This window comes from Elephas maximus, chromosome 23 (assembly GCF_024166365.1).
Source record: "Elephas maximus indicus isolate mEleMax1 chromosome 23, mEleMax1 primary haplotype, whole genome shotgun sequence".
Taxonomy (NCBI): Eukaryota; Metazoa; Chordata; class Mammalia; order Proboscidea; family Elephantidae; genus Elephas; species Elephas maximus.
In genome coordinates this window covers 20,419,523-20,439,898 of record NC_064841.1, presented here as the reverse complement: position 1 = coordinate 20,439,898, position 20,376 = coordinate 20,419,523, and the positions used below count along the sequence as shown (strand labels likewise).

General features: G+C 42.0%; 1 protein-coding gene across 7 annotated transcripts in view; it reads right to left on the bottom strand.

Annotated features, from left to right (window-relative positions):
* KCNMB3 (potassium calcium-activated channel subfamily M regulatory beta subunit 3) overlaps window positions 1–20,376 on the bottom strand; it is an 83,377-nt gene that overhangs the window by 48,116 nt on the left and 14,885 nt on the right. For all 7 annotated transcript variants that reach the window (XM_049867391.1, XM_049867388.1, XM_049867393.1 and 4 more), the window contains one exon: window positions 16,634–16,807. In XM_049867391.1, coding sequence (XP_049723348.1) covers window positions 16,634–16,642 — 9 coding nt within the window. In that variant the 5' untranslated portion in view covers window positions 16,643–16,807. The remainder of the gene's footprint in view (window positions 1–16,633; window positions 16,808–20,376) is intronic.

Genomic DNA, 20,376 nt, shown 5'->3' with positions numbered 1-20,376 from the left:
AACCATGAACTCCTAAGCCTTGAAATATGTATGTAGAGAGAACCACCATTTCTCAGGAAGCAGACATGCTGATGGAGAGCTGGAGTTTTCCTGCTGAATCAGGGAACTTGTATCATGAACCTTGGGAGAATCCAAGTGAATGAGTAAGGCAGGGGGAAAATGAGGTACCCCCAAAAAATGCCATGAAAAAAGGAAACCAGAAAAGGAATGCAACTTTTATCCTCTTCTAGCTTTTGGTTTTACAGTCAAGTCGTTGCTCTGTTGGTATTAGTGTATCGATGAGGTGTGCTATCCTCTACCATCCCAATTTCCAGAATTTATGGATCTGTCCTGCAGTTGCTCAGAACAGGAACACTTCAAGATGTGGTCAAAGAATGGGACTTGTAACTGTCTGCAGTTCAGCTTCTATCCAAAATTTAAGTGGAGAATTGATAGCAAATGAAATAACTTCCATCCATATTTGGAGAATAACTGCCAGCCATCCATGAGTTGGTTGTCAGAACACTGGAAGGCCTCATACTTTGACCATGTTAATTTAGCCCCTACTCAAACTGCTCTAAGGAGCCCCAATGGCACAGTGGTTAAGTGCTCGGCTGCTAAATGAATGGTCAGCGGTTCAAACCCACCAACCGCTCTGAGGGAGAAAGATGTGCCAATCTGCTTCTGTAAAGATTACAGCCTAGGAAACCTTAGGGGGCAGTTCTGTCCTGTCCTATAAGGTCACTATGAGTCAAATCTACTCAACGGCAAACAACAACAAATTGCTCTCACTGAATCACAAAGTAATATCAGACCCTCGATTTTTACTATCGGTTTCTTACAGAATCCTGTCCATTTTTTCTGTCTTTGTGCGAGAGTACCGTCAAGGACCTTGTCCACTACATCCCTGATTGATTCCTAAAGCTCCACATGAGACAAGGAAGATTCTTGGTTCTTTCTGAGGAGTTGGGATGTGTCCCACATTGTGGCATAGTGGAAAGTGTATGGGCTTTAGAGTCCATCAGACCTGGTTTAGAATCTTGGCTGTGGCACTTATAGAATGAATGACAATGGGCAAGTTACTTCTCCGAGTGTCACAACCCTCATCTATAACACAGTGAGGATAATAATGCCTTACCTGGCTATTTTAAGGACCGTTGCTAAACAAATTGTTCAGCATATTAAAGAAAATATCAATAAATGTTAGCTTCAATTCCTCCCTTCTCCCCTTCAGAGGATGAAATCTATGCAACTTGTAATATTTCTCTTTTTGCCCTTGTTGCCAGGAAACTCCTGGCTGCAGGAGTGGGACAGGGGGAGAATCCTCTCACATCACCGAGATGGCCAGTCTCCAAGTGAGAACTGTTCCTTAGGGACCTGGAGAATAAAGGGGTAGTGGAGCCTCCTTGGAGCCCTGGTGGCACAGTAGTTAAGAGCTACGACTGCTAACCAAAAGATCAGCAGTTCAAATCCACCAGCCACTCCTGGGAAACCCTATGGGGCAGTTCTCCTCTTTCCTATAGGGTAACTATGAGTCAGAATTGACTCGACAGCAATGGGTTTTTTGTTTTGGGGGGCCTCTTTAACTGATGGTACCCAGATAACTGGAAGGCCGAGTGACTGCCAACAGTAGGTCACCAGGAACCTTCAGTTTTTTCACAGAATCATCTCAGAGCTGGAATTTACCTGAGAGGTGGTCTAGTTAAAAGGTCTTAGTACCTTGCTCTAAAGGGGAGGCTTTCGGTTTGTAAGAAACAGAAATTTTCTTAAACTTGCCCAGGAAAGGGGGGGTGCGGGGGAGGGTATCATAAAGACCCAGTGAGCTCCATGGGAATCTAAGAACAAGAAAGCTGTCAGTAATGCTTCTCTCTCTCTCTCTCTCCTTCTCTCTCTTTCCTACCCTCTCTCTCCCAGCTCTGCCATCTCACTTATCTCCTCTTCTCTCTGCACAGCTGCTTCATTCACTTCTCTCTAACAACCACTTCCTCCACTTCACCTTGTTGATGGCTATTATGGCCACCACAGCCCCTGAGTTTACAAGACCTCTTGACTTAGTTCCCATGGCTGACTCAGCCTCTCAGTATCCCAATTTCTCATTCCTAGTAGAGGCATCCAGTTGGTCTCATTCATCTTTTTGCACATAGGTTGTAAATGAAGTAACTGCCCAGCTTCATCCAATCATTTGTGGCAGCATATGGGGGGCAAGATATGTGGGTAGGGGCACAGGTATTACTTAGCACCCTGTTATGGATTGAATTGTGTCCCCCCCCAAAATACGTGTTGTAAATCCTTCCCTCCATGCTTGTGGTTATAATCCCATTTGGGAATGAGCTGTCTTTGTTATGTTAATGAGGCAGGATTAGTATAGGGTGTATTTTAAGTCAATCTCTTTTGAGATATAAAAGAGATGAAATAAGCAAGCAGGAAAGCAGGGAAGAAGGAAGAGAGATGCTAAGCCATATGAAGATCGCCCAGGAGTAGAAGTTCAGAGAAAGTTCAAACTGCTGACCTTTTGGTTAGCAGCTGATCTCTTAAACTACTGCGCTACCAGGGCTCCCAAGTAAAAGAAACTAGACTCATATTGGCTTGATATAAAGGGGGTAGGATTATTGGTTTATCTGATTGATATGCTCAGCAGTCTATCTAGTTTTAGGTCCAAGGATATCATCACATCATGCCCCAACAGGTTTCTCTCATCTCTCCATTCAGGTTTCCTCCAGGTTAATTTCAAACTCAGGCCGATTCTCTTCATGTGGTAGGTCAAGGCGGCTCTAGTTGTATATTCTACCAGTAGAAAAATCTCAGCAAAAACCAGCCTCCTTGTCTTAGTTATCTAGTGCTGGTATAACATAAATACCGCAAATGGGTGCCTTTAACAAACAGAAATTTATTTTCTCACAGTTTAGGAGGCTAGGAGGCCAAATTCAGGGCACCAATTCTAGGGAAAGGCTTTCTCCCTCTCTGTCCACTCTGAGGGAGGATCCTTGTCTCTTTTCGGCTTCTATTCCCAGGTTCCTTGATGATCACGTGGCTTGTATCTTCCCCTCCATTTGTGCTTGCTTAACCTGCTGTTTATATCTCAAAAAAGATTGATTTAAGACACATCCTAGACTAATACCATCTCGTTAACATAACAAAGAAACCCATGCCCAAATGGGATTAAAAATCACAGGTATAAGGGTTAGGATTTACAACACAAATTTTTGAGGGACACAGTTCAATCCAAAACACTCCTCTGCAATAAATGGAACTGACTGTCCCTGGGTTGGCTTGGATCAGCTGCCCAATCACTATAGCCAGGGGGATGAAGTACTGTGCAATCAAAGCCTTTGAACTTCGGAAATATGGTTACCCTATTCAAACAATATGGAACTAGAGAAAGCGGGATTATCTCCAAAGGAACCTTCAGGTGCTGTTACCACATGAAATGGAATAAACATCAGATGCCCCCTAGCGGGGCTACCAGAGACAAAGCTGTGGGTTTACTGGCTCAAAAAAAGGGTCTCAATGCAAGGCAGCTGTTGGGTGAATGTTGATACCATTTCTTCCTCCACCACCACATCACTTCTCCTAAATGATAGTCCAGACTCTGCTTCAGTAATTCACCACTTCCTGAAGCATCCCCCTCCCCAATTCCACTATAAGACAAAATACTTCCTCACAATGAATCAAAATCTGCCTATTGAAAGTGTCCAATAGCGTCCTCATTCTGCTGTCCTTCTGCCACATGTTGTTAGGCCTTCAAATATTCAATCAGCAATCTGGTCTCCCCTTAAAAGATTTCTCTTCTCCAGGATAGTCATCCTCAGTTCCTTCCACTCTTCTTTATGCAATTGACTCATGCATTCAACCAAGATGACTGAGTCCAATAATATATCTAACCACATACTGGGAGGAGCCCCGCGGTGTAGTGGTTAAGAGCTCAGCTGCTAACCAAAAGGTCAGCAATTCCAATCCACCAGCTGCTTCTTGGAAACCCTATAGAGCAGTTCTACTCTGTCCTATAAGGTCGCTATGAGCCAGAACTGACTCAGTAGCACCTAAAAACAACAACAACATGTACTGGGAGCATGGAAATGAACATGACACTGCCCTGCTCAACCCACCCACCCATACACTTCACACTTCAAGACATTTCCAAAAGACAAGAATGTTGCAAAGAATGTGTTGATTTGCAACAAACTCCAGGTACACTATGTGGAAACAACATTCAGCCTCTGGATACTTTTTGAGGACCTTCTTTGGACAGTCTATAAGAGGCATCTCTGAGCCAGAGGATCCTTAAGAAATAGATATGGAAGAAAGAAGTTTTTGCTTTCAAGAACTAATAACTTACTGCTAAGTTTATAGTGTGTCTTATGACAATAAAACTATCTCCGAGCTCATTAGTTATTTATTCACACTATCTTCTAAAGGACAGAAATTTGCATCTTTTTCCCTGGAAAATCATAAACATGGCAAATTAAAGTAGTGTGAGTGTGTGTGCTTGCATGGATTCACATAGTAACAAGCATTGTTTTCATTTCTGTCTGTTTCCAGACTGTCAGCTCTCAACTCAATACCCAAGAGTGCCAAAAAAAAAAAAATCATTTGTTTATTCAAAAGTATTTGAGTGCTGCCTATGTACCAGGCACTGCTCTAGGCTCTGGAAAAACAATGGGGAATAAAAGAGACCAAAATGCCTGGCCTTACGGGGCTTATCAAAAAAGCTGTAACTACAGTCATGTTTGAGATATAATGCTATGCAAAATTAAGCAAAACTCAAGCAGTATTAAAAAAAAGAACTCTATGAATAAAATTAATCCTCTGTGTATTAAAAGCATCCAGAGTTTTAATGATCGCTCATTATATTGCAGAGTCAGTCCGACAACTCTTCTAAAATGATGCTGAAGGCATGCAGAAATGCTCTAGTAGCTTATTTATTAGAAACTGCAGTTTACTTTCTCCTGGTTTCCCCTCCATCCTTCACCTTATCTCAGTGTAAAGGGGAGGGGTGCATCACTCCAGGGCATTGTTTCAGAGAATCCTCTTCTCATTTGTCTCATTTCCAGGTAAGTAGCAGTTTCCACATGAGCTAATGGGTCTGATGGGAATTTGAATTTGTTCAAAGCACAGATTAAAGGGGACCCACCAGTTTAGGGGATTGACCAAACCATGCCCTGCTCTCTGCTTCTAGGTAATAATTAACCAAAGGCCTTCCCAAGCCACCAAAACACCAAACCCATTACCATCAAGTTGATTTCCGACTTATAGTGACCCTATAGGATACAGTAGAGCTGTCCCATAGGGTTTCCAAGGCTGTAACCTCCATGGAAGCAGACTGCCACACCTTCCTCCCACAGATCGGCTGTGGGTTTGAACTGCCGATCTTTCGGTTAGCAGCCAAACCCTTAGCCACTGCGCCGCCAGCATCCTTTCCCAATCAACAGGGGACTATAAAAACAGCATCCTTAGATAATCACCACTAAGTGATCTCTGACATCAGGCTTTTTGCCTCCTGTGCTGTCCCTTGATGGCACTTACTCAAAATTACTAAGAGTCACTTGCTCAGGCTCCAGGACAGACAAGTCATGAACTGCTGGGAAGAAATATCTGAAATGGAAAACCAACTGAATACAACCTGCCAAGAGTTTACACAGCATTTGGCAGTTTTCTAAAAGGTTGCATATGCCCATGGAACCCCACTCTCTATCAAAGTGCACATTCATAACTCTTGAAAGACCAGCCAAATTTAATGACAGAAAGGTATACAATTCAATAGAAAAATGAGTAAGACTTGAACAGACACTTCATAAAATAGGAAATCCAAACGCCCAATGAAAAGGTGCTAAACCTCATTAGTCAGCACAGAAATGTAAATCCGAACTACAATGATATACACTATACTGGCACCAGAATGGCTACAAAAAAAGACAGAAAATACCAAGTGCTGGTAAGCATGTGGAACAACAAAAACTTTCATATGTTGCTGTTGGCATTATAGATTGGTGTGACCACTTTAGAAAACAGTCTGGCGTTAGCTAGCAAAGTTGAAGACACCCAGTGATCTAGCCCTTCTGATCCTGAGAGAAACGTGTGTACATATGTACAAGAATGTACATGGCAGCATTATGTGTTATTGCAAAAACTAAAAGCAACCCATTTTCAATAAAGTGGGTAAATAAATTATGGCATATTCATGCACAGAATATCATTCAGCAATAAAATTAACGAACTTCAGCTATATTCAACAATATAGGTAATGACTCTTCCAAAAATAACGTTGAACAACAACAACAAAAAGACAAAGAATATGTACAGTATGATTTACATAAAGTTCTAAAACAGGCAAAAGTACATAACATTGTTTAAGGGTGCATCCATATGTGGTAAAACAGTAAAGACAGGCAAGAAAATGATTAACATAAAAGAATAATAAGGATTAGCTGTGGAGAGAGCTAATGGGGATTGTGATAAAAAAAATTGATATATGGATTGGGGTGGAGTACTTGTGATATTTATTAACCTGGGTGGCAGTTACATGAACATTTGGTTTATAACTATTTGTTAAACTGTTCTAATAAATCGATGCCCCACTCTGGGGGGCGGGGGAGGTACAATATTTTACAATAAGTGTTTTAAAAGGTGGGAAGGGCAGGCCAAATGACACACGGTCCACCATCTCCCTCATACTTCCACCGTGATCATTTATTTTGATGTTTCTTATTTTGAATAACATTTTTTTGGCTGGGAAATATTTTCTTTGAGCAGAAATAAGAACTTCAGAGGCAGTTTTTCTCTAATGGAGTCCTGTGCATGAGTAGGAAAACAAAGAACGCTTTGTTGCTCTTGTTAGGTGCTATCGAGTAGATTTATATTCATAGCAACTCATGTCTACTCATGTGATAGAGAAGAACTGCCCATAGGATTTTCTAGGCTGTAATTTTATGGATTTTTTTTTTTTAATCTTTATGGAAGCAGATCACCAGGTCTTTCTCCCAACAAGTTGCTGGATGGGTTCATACCACCAACCTTTTGGTTAGCAGCTGAGTGCTTAACCATTGCACCACCAGGGCTCCTAAAGAAAGCTTAAAAACCCATTGCTGTTGAGTCAGTTCCAACTCATAGTGACCCTGTAAGACAGAGTAGTACCTCTCCATAGGGCTTCTTAGGCTGAAATCTTTATGGGAGCAGATCACCAGGTCTTTTCTCCCGTGGAGTGGCTAGTGGGTTTGAACCGCTGACCTTTCAGTTTGCAGCCTACTGCTTAACTGCTGCGCCACCAGGGCTCCTAAAGAGGGCTTAGTGGGATAAAATAAAAAATTAATTCTTTTACTGTGAAGCCTAAAGATCTAATACTAGTTGTACTACAAAGTCTGTGGCATATAAATCCCCACGTTCTCTGAGTCTCTAGTAAGGTAAAATAGTAATCACCTTACTTTTTTTTACCTATAGGGTTGCTGTGAGTCGGAATCAACTCAAGGCAACAGGTACCTCACCAAGGTGGGGCAGATATGCTTTCAAGCAAAACACTCAGAGCATATAAAGCTCTGTTAAAATCTTGCCATGTGAAAACAAACATGCAGGGTGAATTTAGGAAAAAGAAAACCATGTCCAAAAAAAAGAAGACACAAAACAAAATCTGAATGTTGAAAAATTTATGCATCCCTCATTGATATCAGGGACATCAGTGAGCCATCACTCATCCATTCACTCACTCATTCAGCAAACATTTATTGTGCCTCTCCCACAGCTAGAAAGAGCCCTGGTGGTGCAACAGTTAAGCGCGCTTGGCTGTTTGAACTCAGCTAGCAACTTTGAGGGTGAAAGACCTGGTATCTGCTCCCACAAAGATTACAGCCTAGAAAACCCTATCGGGCAGTTTTACTCTGTCACATGGGGTCGCTAGTAGTCAAAACTGATTCAACGGCACCTAACAACAACAACCTACTGTTAGGCGTTGTGGGACTGAGTAAGACATGGTCCCTTTAAGTAAGGAAGAGAACATCTATTCTGCTGTCCTAGTGAGCTCTTGTTTGCTAAGACTTAAGTGTCAGGCAATATGCTAAATCCTTTATCATTATTATTCTACTTAATCCTCATAAACAGTCCTTTGAAGGAGGATTACAGATGTGGAAACAGACTCAGAGAGATTAAGCAATTCACCTGAAGTAAAACAACTTCTAGGCTAGGAAGTCTCAATCATTTCTGATCCCAAAGCCCAGGCCCTTTACACACGGTGTACTGCTCCTTGGAAAACAGAATACAGAGGAGGACAAGCTAAGTGTCGTGGTACACAAAGCAACTGCTGAAGGATACTCATTTCCTTAGTGCTTGACGTTCTTATAACCGCATTAAGTAATTTTAATGAAAAAAATAACTGCAATGCTTTGGGATGTGGGCCAAACCGCAGTTTAGATTTCCTTAAACTGAGACTTATTTCATTGTCCAAAATCTTAATTTAGGAATATCTCTAGAGCATCCTGTAGGGTCGCTATGAGTCAGAATTGACTCGATGGCAGTGGGTGGGTTTTAGAATAGGCAGGTAACAAATTCAACCGGAACTATTCTTGAATTCTCTAGTTTTCCTAAAAGATAAAACTTGGGGCCTTAAAATTACACATTTGACGTGCTTCAAATTTTTTTTTCTAACTCCGCCGTAGGAAGTTTTTGTGACTGTTTCCCCTGAGACCTTTCTGATTTCAAAACTAAGAGGCAGGATTAGGGACAAGTAGTTTTTATCTCACACTTTATTACTCCACCACCTGGAAAACACCCTTCACGGCTTTACTGAAGGGAATGGAGGGCGTTAGAGGCAAAGCAATTCGAGGAGGCACGTCCTCTGGTCCTTGTGTCTGGGAGCCTGACCACAGCTTCCTCTGACCAGGGACACAGCAGCCCACCACAGGTGCTGAGGGAGGACTTCCAGCCCAGGAATCTTCTCTGGGCACCTGCCATGCCCCTCACTCAAAAAAAGAGGCTCTTTTACAAACTGACAGCTGGAATCTTGTCTCCCTCATCCCAGGTATGTTCTGGGCAGGGCAACTTGACCTTGATGGTCAGATTCTGGATGCAAACTACCCGACACGGGACTGTTCTCACAAACAGCGTCTGCAAAATGGAAAAGTGCAAGTGTACTTTCAATGTTCTTCCCCCTCCAAAAAAGTAATTTTGACTTATTTCTTATATTTTGCAAGAATTGAGAAGAGAGAGTAAAAGCAATTAAATGAAGGCAACCTGGGGAATAAGAAGGTAGGAAAAGGCAAGGCTTTCTCCCATATTCTATCATCACTGAGAACTTAGAAGACTGAGCAAAAATGTTAAGGGAAATGAGATAAGACGAATGGAGAAGGAGGTATTTCACTTGGGCTTTTCAAGACTAGGTAAGAGTATGACAGGCAGAAGGGGGGTGGGAGCACATTACAAGAACAAAGACAATAGAGTGGAAGCCAGTTGGGGAAACCTGAGAAGCTCAGTTTGAAGGAGGAAGCGAGAATAAAAGGGATAAAACTAAAGTTTGAACAGAAGAAAGGCCCTAACTTTGTACCCTTGTGAAACCAGGCTGTTATCAGAACAACTCAGAAGGTCATTTTTGAAGCACACCCATTTGTTTCTAAAGTGACCTTTCATCACCATGGTTGCTGTCAGGTGCCATCAATTCAATTCTGACTCCTGGTGACCCCAAGTGACAGAGTAGAACTGCCCCATAGGTTTTCTTGGCTATAATTTTTATGGAAGCAGATTGCCAGGTCTCTCTCCCGAGGAGTCACTGAGTGGGTTCAAACTGCCACACTTTCTGTTGGGAGCTGAGTGCTTAACCATTGTGCCACTGGGGCTCCTTTCAGAAAGTCATTTTTAACCTTTAAATCTTTTAAACTCATGAAGATGGATTTTAGGAAGATTTACGTAGCAGGAATATGTGAGGTGGACTGGCCCGGGGAAGAGTGTAAACGCGGGGAGATTACTGCAGTAGTCTAAACACTGGTAATGAAAGACAGGCATGAAGAAACAAATCTCTGGGGCAGGGACCTGGGCATCAGCATTTTGTTAAAGCAAACGGGTGATTCGAATGTGTAGCCAGGTCTTAAACGAACAACAGGTGATGGGAAAAGACACTGCATAATAATAAAAAATAATCAAATGCAAAAGGGTCCCTCTAAGGAGCTATGTCTAGACAGGGTCAGTCCTGGGGATGCTTGTATATGGACCGTCCACACTCCCAGAGAAAGGGAGGTACAGCAGCACCAAACCAACTCCTAGAGAAGGGCTGGAAATGCCCATCACATCAGTGGCCTGGAGTGAGTGAGCATAGGTTGCCAAACTTTTAGAAAAATTACCCTAGAATTTAATAAGTTTGAGTCCTGGCTTTAAATGATCTATAAAGCACAATTTTCTCTTGTCTGGTAGATAAAATCACTCCTGTTTTGGACACCAACCTTACTGCATAAACTTACACACTCCCACCAACTGCATCTCTGATTACAGTAAGTGATTCTTAGCTTGGGGGAACCTGGTCATGGAAATTCACCTGATGAAATAACTAAGTTTAATCTAGAAGTTCAATCACAAAGGAAAGAACTGTCTTTTGGGAAATGTTTTCTCCATTCAGAAGCAGGAGAGACTAATCATAAGAGAATATCCTGCAGATTGGACTGAGGCGTTAACATATCGGGTTAATTAGCATTTCCACCCAGCGGAAGCTCCAAGAAGTTTCAGCTGACCTTTACGAACTAGGTTAACCTACCCGTCCATAGACATTAATCCTGGGGAAGTCTAATCTAAAGGTTGCTCGGAACACTTTATAGACTAATTCAGTGATCCTCAACCCTAACCTCTCATTAGAACTACTTGTTGAGTTGTATTTCTTTTTAATGCTTATATCCTGGCCCTTTATCCCAAAGATGCTTGATAAGATCTGGAGCAAATGCTAGACATTTGTAGTTTTAGAAAGCTCCATAAACGAATCCTCTGCCAACCAGGACTCAGAATCAAAGAATTGGGCTGGAATTAGGAAATCTGGTCTAAACCACGTCTGCCATAACTAGCTACTTTAATCTTGAACAATTCCCTATAATCTATCTGAGCCTAGGTTTCTTGCTACTAAAAGGATAATAATGACAATGACTACCTCCTACTATTGCATGTGCAAGAAAAAAACCTGAGATTTCAGATTTTAAAGTGTCCCGAAAAAGTATTTATAAACACTGAGTTGTCATTATTATCAAATCTGACCGTCACCTCATTTTACACAACAGCTTATCAGCATCAGATTCATTTGAGTTTCCCTTCTTGAAACATGGGCTTCTCACAGCTTCCACGGTATGAATTCTCCTCGTTCTTTCTTACCTCAGGGGCCACCCCTCTTCCTTCCGATTTCCTCTGCTCTGCCTGAGCTCTAAATGATGGAATGCCCAGGGATCAGTTGTGACTCCCTGCATTTTCTATATATATATACTCCCTCCCTGGGTGATCCTACCCGTTATGGACTGAATTGTGTCCCCCCAAAATGTAAGTCAACTTGTCTAGGCCATGATTCCAGTATGGTGTGGTTGTCCTCCATTTTGTGATCTGATGTAATTATCCAAACCCAGATGTAATTATTTACGTGTTGTAAATCCTAATCTCTATGACGCTAATGAGGCAGGATTAGAGGCAGTTATGGTAATGAGGCAGGACACAATCTACAGGATTAGATCGTATTTTGAGTCAATCTCTTTTGAGATATAAAAAAGAGCAACGAGCAGAGAGGAGAGGGACCTCATCACCATCAAGCAAGAAGACCCAGGAGTAGAGTGTGTCCTTTAGACCTGGGGTCCCTGCGCCAAGAATCTCCTAGACCAGGGGAAGATTGATGACAAGACCTTTTCCCAGAGCCAGCAGGGACAGAAAGCCTTCCCCTGGAGCTGGCACCCTGAATTTGGACTTCTAGCCTCCTAACACTTGTGGTATTTCTGTTATAGCAGCACTAGATAACTAAGACACCACCTAATTTCATGAGATACATGGTTTACTTTTACTGGGTTTTTTTTATGGTTTAAAAGAAGCATCTCTGTGTTACTCCCAAATGTGTCCCCAGCATGTTTATTAGATATCTCAGTGTCTACCTGGCCTCTCCATGTGGAGGTCTAACCCATTTCAAGCTGAATATGTCCAAAAGAGAATTCCCGGCTCCCACCTACAAAATTATTCCTCCCCTATCATTTCCATTTCGTTACGAGTGTGTGTGTGTGTGTGTGTGTGTGTGTGTGTGTGTGCGCGTGTGCGCACATATACATATACACACATGTGGAGGCCTGGTGGCACAATGGTTAAGAGCATGGCTGCTAACCAAAAGGTCAGCAGTTCAAATCTACCAGCTGCTCCTTGGAAACCCTGTGGGGATAGTTCTACTCTGTCCTACAAGGTCACTATGAGTCAGAATCAACTTGACGGCAACGGGGTTGGTTTTTTTGGTGATAGATATACATATATACGGAGCTCTGGTGGCATAGCGGTTAAGAACTCAGCTGCTAACCAAAAGGTCAGCAGTTCGAATCTTCCAGCTGCTCCTTGGAAACCCTGTGGGGATAGTTCTACTCTGTCCTACAAGGTCACTATGAGTCAGAATCAACTTGACAGCAATGGGGTTGGGTTTTTTTTGGTGATATATATATATATGGAGCTCTGGTGGCATAGTGGTTAAGAACTCGGCTGCTAACCAAAAGGTCAGCAGTTTGAAGCTACCAGCAGCTCCTTGGAAACTCTATTGGACAGTTCTATTCTTTCCTATAGGGTCGCTATGAGTCGAAATCGACTCGATGGCAACAGGTTTGTGATTTTTTAATACACATATATGTGTATATATATGTGATTTAGTATACACATACATACATATGTATTTATATAATTTAGTATAAGTGATTGACTTACATAATTTTGGGGGCTGATTAAGCAAGTCTAAAACCTGTAGAGCAGGGGGCAGGCAGTTAGGAAGGGTAGAGCGTGACGGGTCAACTCAAACTTGACAGGCACAGGTGGAAGCCATCATCCACTGGAAGAATTTCTTTTTTCTCTCTCTGGCCTTCCAACTGATTTAGTCAGGCCCATTCAGATTATCTAATTTACTTAAAATTAACTTATTAGGGGTTTTAATTACATCTGCAAAATCCCTTCACATCAAAAGAACCGTCACACCTACCCAGGGGATCAAGTGAAAAACAGTGGAGTCATCTTTGATTTCTCAAATCTCCTCACTCCCACTTCCAGGATACGAGAAAGTCACTCTTGAAATTCTACCCAGAATAGAGCCACTCACTTTTCTTCACCTCACCTTCCTCTGCCCAGTCCAAATGATCATCAGCTCTTCCCCTATCCCGTCTTCCTAACCAAGGCCACATTTTTACATGGCTCAGGTCTCAGCTCAAATGTTTCCCTCGCTCTTGTTACTTTTCCACTATGTTGACTTTTTTTTCTTCATAGCTAGCATCCTTAACTGAAATTATTTTATTTTTAAAATTCATGTTCCTTAAAAGCAGAGACTTGTCTCCCTTTGGCTGGAATATCCCCTGGCATTAGATGGTAGGCCATACAGCCCATGTGTCTCAGTGCTGGCCCCCACCCTGGCATGACTGATTTAGGGCAGTGTTTATCAAAGTGTGGTCCCAGACCAGCAGCATTACCATCACCTGAGAATTCGTTAGAAATGCAGATTCTAGAGACTCACCCCAAACCTACTAAATCAGAAACTCTGGGAGCTGAGCCCAACAATCCATGGTTTAACAAGTCCTCTTCGAGGGTAATTCCATTGCCTTTACCATTTATTGATTCAGAAATGAATATACTGTGGGCCAAGCTGGAAGATACAAAGGGCGGGTTTCTGTAATTTTATAAAAATGGCTTTTTTCCTCTCCAGACAAAAGGTTTGGGTGTGAAAAGGAAATCCTTAGAAAAAAAGATGAAATAATCGCTATTGGAATGGGACAAACCAATTTTGTGGCCATAAAGGAAGAGCAACAACCTCAGCAGGGAAGGGAATACCTTAGACCCTGGGAGGTAAGGGAAGCAGGAGAGCAATTAATGCTTTCTTCGCTATGTCCAACTCCATAGTCTTTAGGTAAAACGATCACATAGTCGGACTATATCAAGGAGCAGTTGCAGGTGGCATTCTGACCTGCTGCTGGTTTTGTCATCCTTGTCTACATGTTATGAAGGCAGAAACACCCCCGTGGATATGTCTGACGCTAAGCTATTCCCCTACTCCTGATGTCATCAATGGCAGGACCTGAATGTAGACCCCTCCCCCCGTTTGTAAACAAACACAAGTTCCAACACACCTTGTTTCAGTCTCACCAATACAAACTCATATGCTCCTTCTGATGCCTGAGGAGTCTTGGGTTATGCAATGTATTGCGATCCAGGCTGCAACTGCCCATGAGGTGACACTGCCCAAATGTGGCTTAACCAAATCAATGTCAAGGAGATCCAAATCAGGCTTAACAACAACCCCCAAACTGGAGTGACCTGAGCCCCTTTGGGTTATATGTTTGTATATGAGGGAGAAGAGGCCACGGAATATCTCTCCATGGGGGATGAGGTTGCTTTTTGACCCATCTATTGCCTGATATGGAAACCCTGGTGGCATAGTAGTTAAGTGCTATGGCTGCTAACCAAAAGGTCAGCAGTTCGAATCTACCAGGTGCTCCTTGGAAACTGTATGGGGCAAAACTACCCTGTCCTATAGGATCACTGTGAGTTGGAATCGACTTGACGGCATTCGTTTTTTTTTATTGCCTGCTATAATTATTGACAGTGGTATCAAGGATCAGCAGCTCAATCTAAAGTCTCTCACATAATGGGTAACAGCCTGACATTCAGACATCCCGATGGTCTGAAATAAGATCTGTTTGTCCCCTCTGAGACTTCATCACATTTGGTTATGTTTGGGACCCCGGGACTGAGAGTTGCGTATGACTGAGATCAACACAGCAGGATGGCCACATCTTGCTACTTGGAGTCCTATTAATAGTAGGCTTAAGTAAATATTTACATGAGATTAATTGAATCGATTTGGCCCCATTTACCGTTTGTCATGTTTGTCATGTTAATAAGAGTAGCCACTGGAGTGGTACACTCTTGTGAAAATTCGAGTTCAGCCGAGAAGGTGTGGGGCCAAGGGTTGGATTGTTGGGAGAGGCATTTCTCCATGGGCCCTGAGCTTTCCTGAATGCTCTTGCTGAGAACGCCAAGAACGCAAGGCCCTTGCCGCTCTCTACCCAGGCCATTTCTCACGGTTACATTTGCAGCGAGTAATCTTGCAAGATGAAGTAATGTCTCCCTCCAAAAAAAAAAACAGGGTGCTTACAGGTTGCTATAAAGTGGCAAGCCTCTCTCTTGTAAAGCAACCCACTTATGAGTAGGCATCCATCCGGGCCATTCATGTCACCCCCATGGACTTGAGGGGCAAGTGGGACTGACCCAGACATGCTGGTGCTCATGCAACTGGCGGTGCCAGGCTACGCCTGGGTCCCTTTTCTCTGACCCAGGAGTCTCATGTCTCCCACCAGCATACATGGAACAGTAACAGGCTAACTTATTAGCCTGTATGAAGGGTAAAATCAAACCTCAGATCTAACATGCATGAGGCCAAATCCCTGCAGAAAATGCATATGCGTGTGTGTATGTTTATGTATTTAAATATATATACTCCCTAGTGGTTCTGCTTCCTGAATGAAACCTCACTGATAACATCGGTTAAAGGACTTCCATCCAGAACATATAAAGAACTCTTACAACTCTTATGACTCAATTATAAGAAGACAAACCATTTAATTTTTAAAAGTTGGCAAAAGATTTGAAGACACTTCACCAAAGAAGACATACAAATGGCAAATAAGCACATAGAAGTTGCTCAATATTATTAGTCATTAGGAAAATTCAAATTAAAACCACAATGAGATATCATTGTGTACCCACTACAATGGCTAAAATCAGAAATATGGAAAATACCAAGTGTTGGGGAGAATCCGGACAAGCAAATTCTCATGCATTGTTGGTGGGAATGTAAAATGATACAGCAGATTTGGAAACAGTTTGGCAGTTTCTTAAAATGTTAAACACACATATCATGTGACCCAGCATTTCTACTCTTAGGTTACCTATCCCTGAGAAATGACAACATAAATCTACACAAAGACTTGTACACTAATGTTACAGCTTAACAATGCTATTCATAATTGCCAAAAAGTAGAAACAACACAAATGTCCATTAACTGAATAACTCAAACCAAACCCACTGCCATCGAGTCAATTCTGACTCATAGCAACCCTACAGGACCGAGCAGAACTGCCCCACAGAGTTTGCAAGGAACCCCTGGTGGATCTGAACCTGCTGACCTTTTGGTTAGCTGCCGTAGCACTTAAGCACTATGCTACCAGGATTTCTATTAACTGACTAGAAAAACAAAATGTGGTATATCCATACAATGGAGTATTACTCAGCAATAAAAAGGAATGAATTACTGATATATGCAATAATAGGAATGAATCCCAAAAACATTGTTCCATGAAAGAAATCAGACACAAAAAACCCACAGATTGTATGATTTCATTTATATGAAATTTCTAGAATACCATATTATTTATCTATTCCTACATCAGAAACGTCATGGCTTAAAACAACACGCATTTTTTAACTCACAGCTTCCATGGGTCAGGTGTCAGGCACAGTTTAGCTGGGTTCTCTCTCTCCAAGTCTCACCAGGTGTTGGATCATCCAGGTGTTGGCCAAGGTTGTGGTTTCATCAGAGGCTCAACTGGAGAAAAATCCACTTCCAAGTTCCCTCAGGCTGTTGGCAGAAGTCACCTCTTGCAGCTGCAGAAATAAGAGACTGCTGTCAGTTGCCCAAAGTTCCCTTCATATGGTCTTCTCTATAGGCAGTTTTGGAACCCTGGTAGTGCAATGGTTAAGAGCCACGGTTGCTAACCAAAAGGTCGGCAGTTCCACTAGCCACTCCTCAGAAACCCTATGGGGCAGTTCTACTCCGTCCTATAGGGTTGCTGTGAGTCGGAATCGACGCAACCGAAATGAGCATGTGTGTATGTGTGCTCTGTTCACAACAGAGCATTTGTTTCTTCATGGTTGGCAGCAGAGTGAGAAAGAATAAATCTGCTAGCAAGGTGGAGCCTTACATAATGTCACATAAGCCCTGGAGATTCATCTCATCACCTTTGTCATATTCCACTAGTTAAAAGCAAGGCACAGGTCCTGCTCATACTAGGGTAGAGAATCACACAAAAGCATGAACATCAGAAGGTAGGAATTATGAAGGTCACCTTAGGGTATGTCCACCACAAAAGGGCAAAACTGTGAAGACAGAAAACAGATTGGTGGCTGGCTAGGGATGGGAGCAGGGATTGACCACAAACAGGCACAAGGGAAATTTTTGAGGTGATGGAAGGGTTCCTCAATTAGATTGTGGTGCTGCTTACACAACAGTATAATTTTCTAGAACTAATTAAACTGTACACTTAAAATGGGTGATTTTTATGGTCTGTAAATTATACCTCAATCAAGCTATTAAATATGTGTATGCAGATAAATATAAACATAAATATAGAGAGAGAGAACGACAGTGAGCGAGAGAGAGAGAGAACGACAGTGAGCGAGAGAGAGAGAGAGAATGAGATGTGGAAAAGCAGCTTCAAAATAGAGTGAAACAATGTGGACAGAAAGAAGAAGTAGGAGAACTAGGAGGTTTTGGCTTAGAACGATACAAGTCAGTGAGAAGTGAAAGAAGTTACAGAAGCTAAGAGTGATGGCTCAGGGCTGGTGAGAGATGGAACCAAAAAACCAGACCCGTTGCCATTGAGTCGATTTCAACTCATAACGACCCTACAGGACAGAGTAGAACTGCCCATAGCGTTTCCAAGGAGCACCTGGTGGATTTGAACTGCTGACCTTTTGGTTAGCAGCTGTAGTTCTTAGCCACTACGCCACTAGGATTTCCTAGAGATGGAAAGCCCCTGTAAATTCATATAAATTTGGAGTGCAGTAACTTCATCGAAAGGATTCCTTCTTTCTTAATTTGATTATCATATTTGAATATTAATGCATAGGATGACCTCAAAAAGCTAGAAGGCCTTCTGTCACCTGAGTTACATGGAGTCGCAGAGTACCTTAGAGCCTAGCTCAAACCTATTGCCGTCGAGTCGATTCCAACTCATAGCGACCCTACAGGACAGAGTACAACTGCCCCATAAGGTTTTCAAGGAGCAGCCATTGGATTCGAATTGCTTACTTTTTGGTTAGCAGCCATAGCTCTCAGCCACTGTGCCAAAATGAGCTCAAGCTCCCATTATTCCCCATGCAAATTTTAGCAAGTTCTCCCAAAGTCTCTCCTCATCACCTCTAGCTCTGTTTTCTGGCTTTTGCTGAATTCTATTCTCTGCTCTGAATCTTGAGTCTGTCCTTGAGCTTCACACAGCATTGCCCAAACAGGGGACCCAGCTCAAAATTTCTCCTTGATCCCTGCTTTGAAAATAGCACTTTCACTGGAGAGCCACGAGTGGTAGACTTTACTGGCAAGTTGGAAGAATCCATGAAGGATGTTACATTGCAGCTGTGTATATATATTTTTTTTTATAGAAGGTAATTTAAAATTTGATAGTACTAGAAGACTATCCCAGACTCAGTCATTTCCCCCAACACAAGTTCTTGCTGTGTTATGCGGTTATTCTTTTTTTTTTTTTTCTTCCACTCTCCTCAGTTATTTCCCACTCCTAAATTCCCATTTTGCTTGTAAAATAGAGTTGGCCCCCGCCAACCCATGACTGGGCTTTATCTTCCACCTCAGAACAGCTTAGCAAGGTTTCTTCCTAACACTGCCAGTTCTTTTCCTAGTAGGACCGCTAGCAGCAGCTGTTAAAATAATACTATTTCTCAACCTGATGCATACTGAAAAAAAAGGTTGGCAGAAAATATACCAAAATATTAATAGTCGTATGGATAATCTCTGTATTTTCCAAAATAAGCATGAGCTACTTTTATAATAAAACTGAATGATATTTTTATTTTCTTAATTTCTAGTTTTGAAAATCTCGCCTGATAGAGCTATGCTTCGGTTCCATAATGTCATGAAATTCAAGAATATTTCCTATTATCTCAGTGCTTATAGCAAAAGAAAGAAAAAGTAACACAGATAGGTCAAGTATACTGTAAAGTGAAAAACTACCAACACGTTAAAGAGTTTTGAGTGTCCTCCCTGAAAAGCCTATTTCCATTTCTCTCAAGTGTCATAAACAACTTTTTGAAACTTCTCAGTCATTTGTAGGACTCCTGAAGAGTTCATTGAGCTCCTTTTTTTTTTTTTTGTACTTTAGATGAAGGTTTACAGAACAAACTAGCTTCTCATTGAACAACTAGTACACATACTGTTTTATAACATTGGTTACCAACGCCAAGACATGTCAACACTCTCCCCTTCTCCAACTTGGGTTCCCATTACCAGCTTTCCTGTGCCCTGCTGCCTTCTAATCCTTGCCCCTGGCCTGGTGTGCCCCTTTAGACTCGTTTTGTCTTATGGGCCTCTCTAATCTTTGGCTGAAGGGTGAACCTCAGGAGTGACTTCATTACTAAGCTAAGAAGGTGTCCGGGGCCATACTCTCAGGGTCTCCAGTTTCTGTCAAGCCAGTAAATCTGGTCTTCTTTGTGAGTTAGAATTTTGTTCTACAGTTTTCTGCAGCTCTGTCTGGGACCCTCAATTGTGATCCCTGTCAGAGCAGTCAGTGGTGGTAACTGGGTACCATCTAGTTGTGCTGGACTCAGTCTGGTGGAGGCTGTGGTAGCTGTGGTCCATTAGTCCTTTGGACTAATCTTTCCTGTGTGTCTTTCATTTTCTTCATTCTTCCTTAATCACTGAGCTCCATTCTTAATTCACTCCCTACTTAAATAAATAAGAAAGGGCCTGACTGAGCTCATTCACACTGATTTATAGCAAAGTAACACGTTTACATATTTTTAAAAGTCAAATCATTTAATAAAGCTTCTAATGTACAACAGCAGTCCCTTTCTCCATCCTTCCCCACCCACAATTTCTGCCCCTCAAAGGCAATCACTTCTAACTCATTTGGCTGTATCATCTGATACTTCCCTTCACACTTCTCAACAACCTGATTACATGGAAACTTCACGAATTTTCAAGTTTAGAGATCTCTTGTCATCCTACTCTAGACTAAGAGGGCTTAGCCCTCTTATACTTTCGTCTCTTTCTGGGGAACTAACAACCTCCCACACCACGTGTGTGCACACTGTGTACACACACACACTCAGCCTTCCTCCCTATGCAGTTTTATTTGGCTAAATAAATATTTAATATTTATAATTTTAATAATTTTGTAAATATTACTCTCATTTCAGCCATTTCCTTTTTTCTATACTTTTAA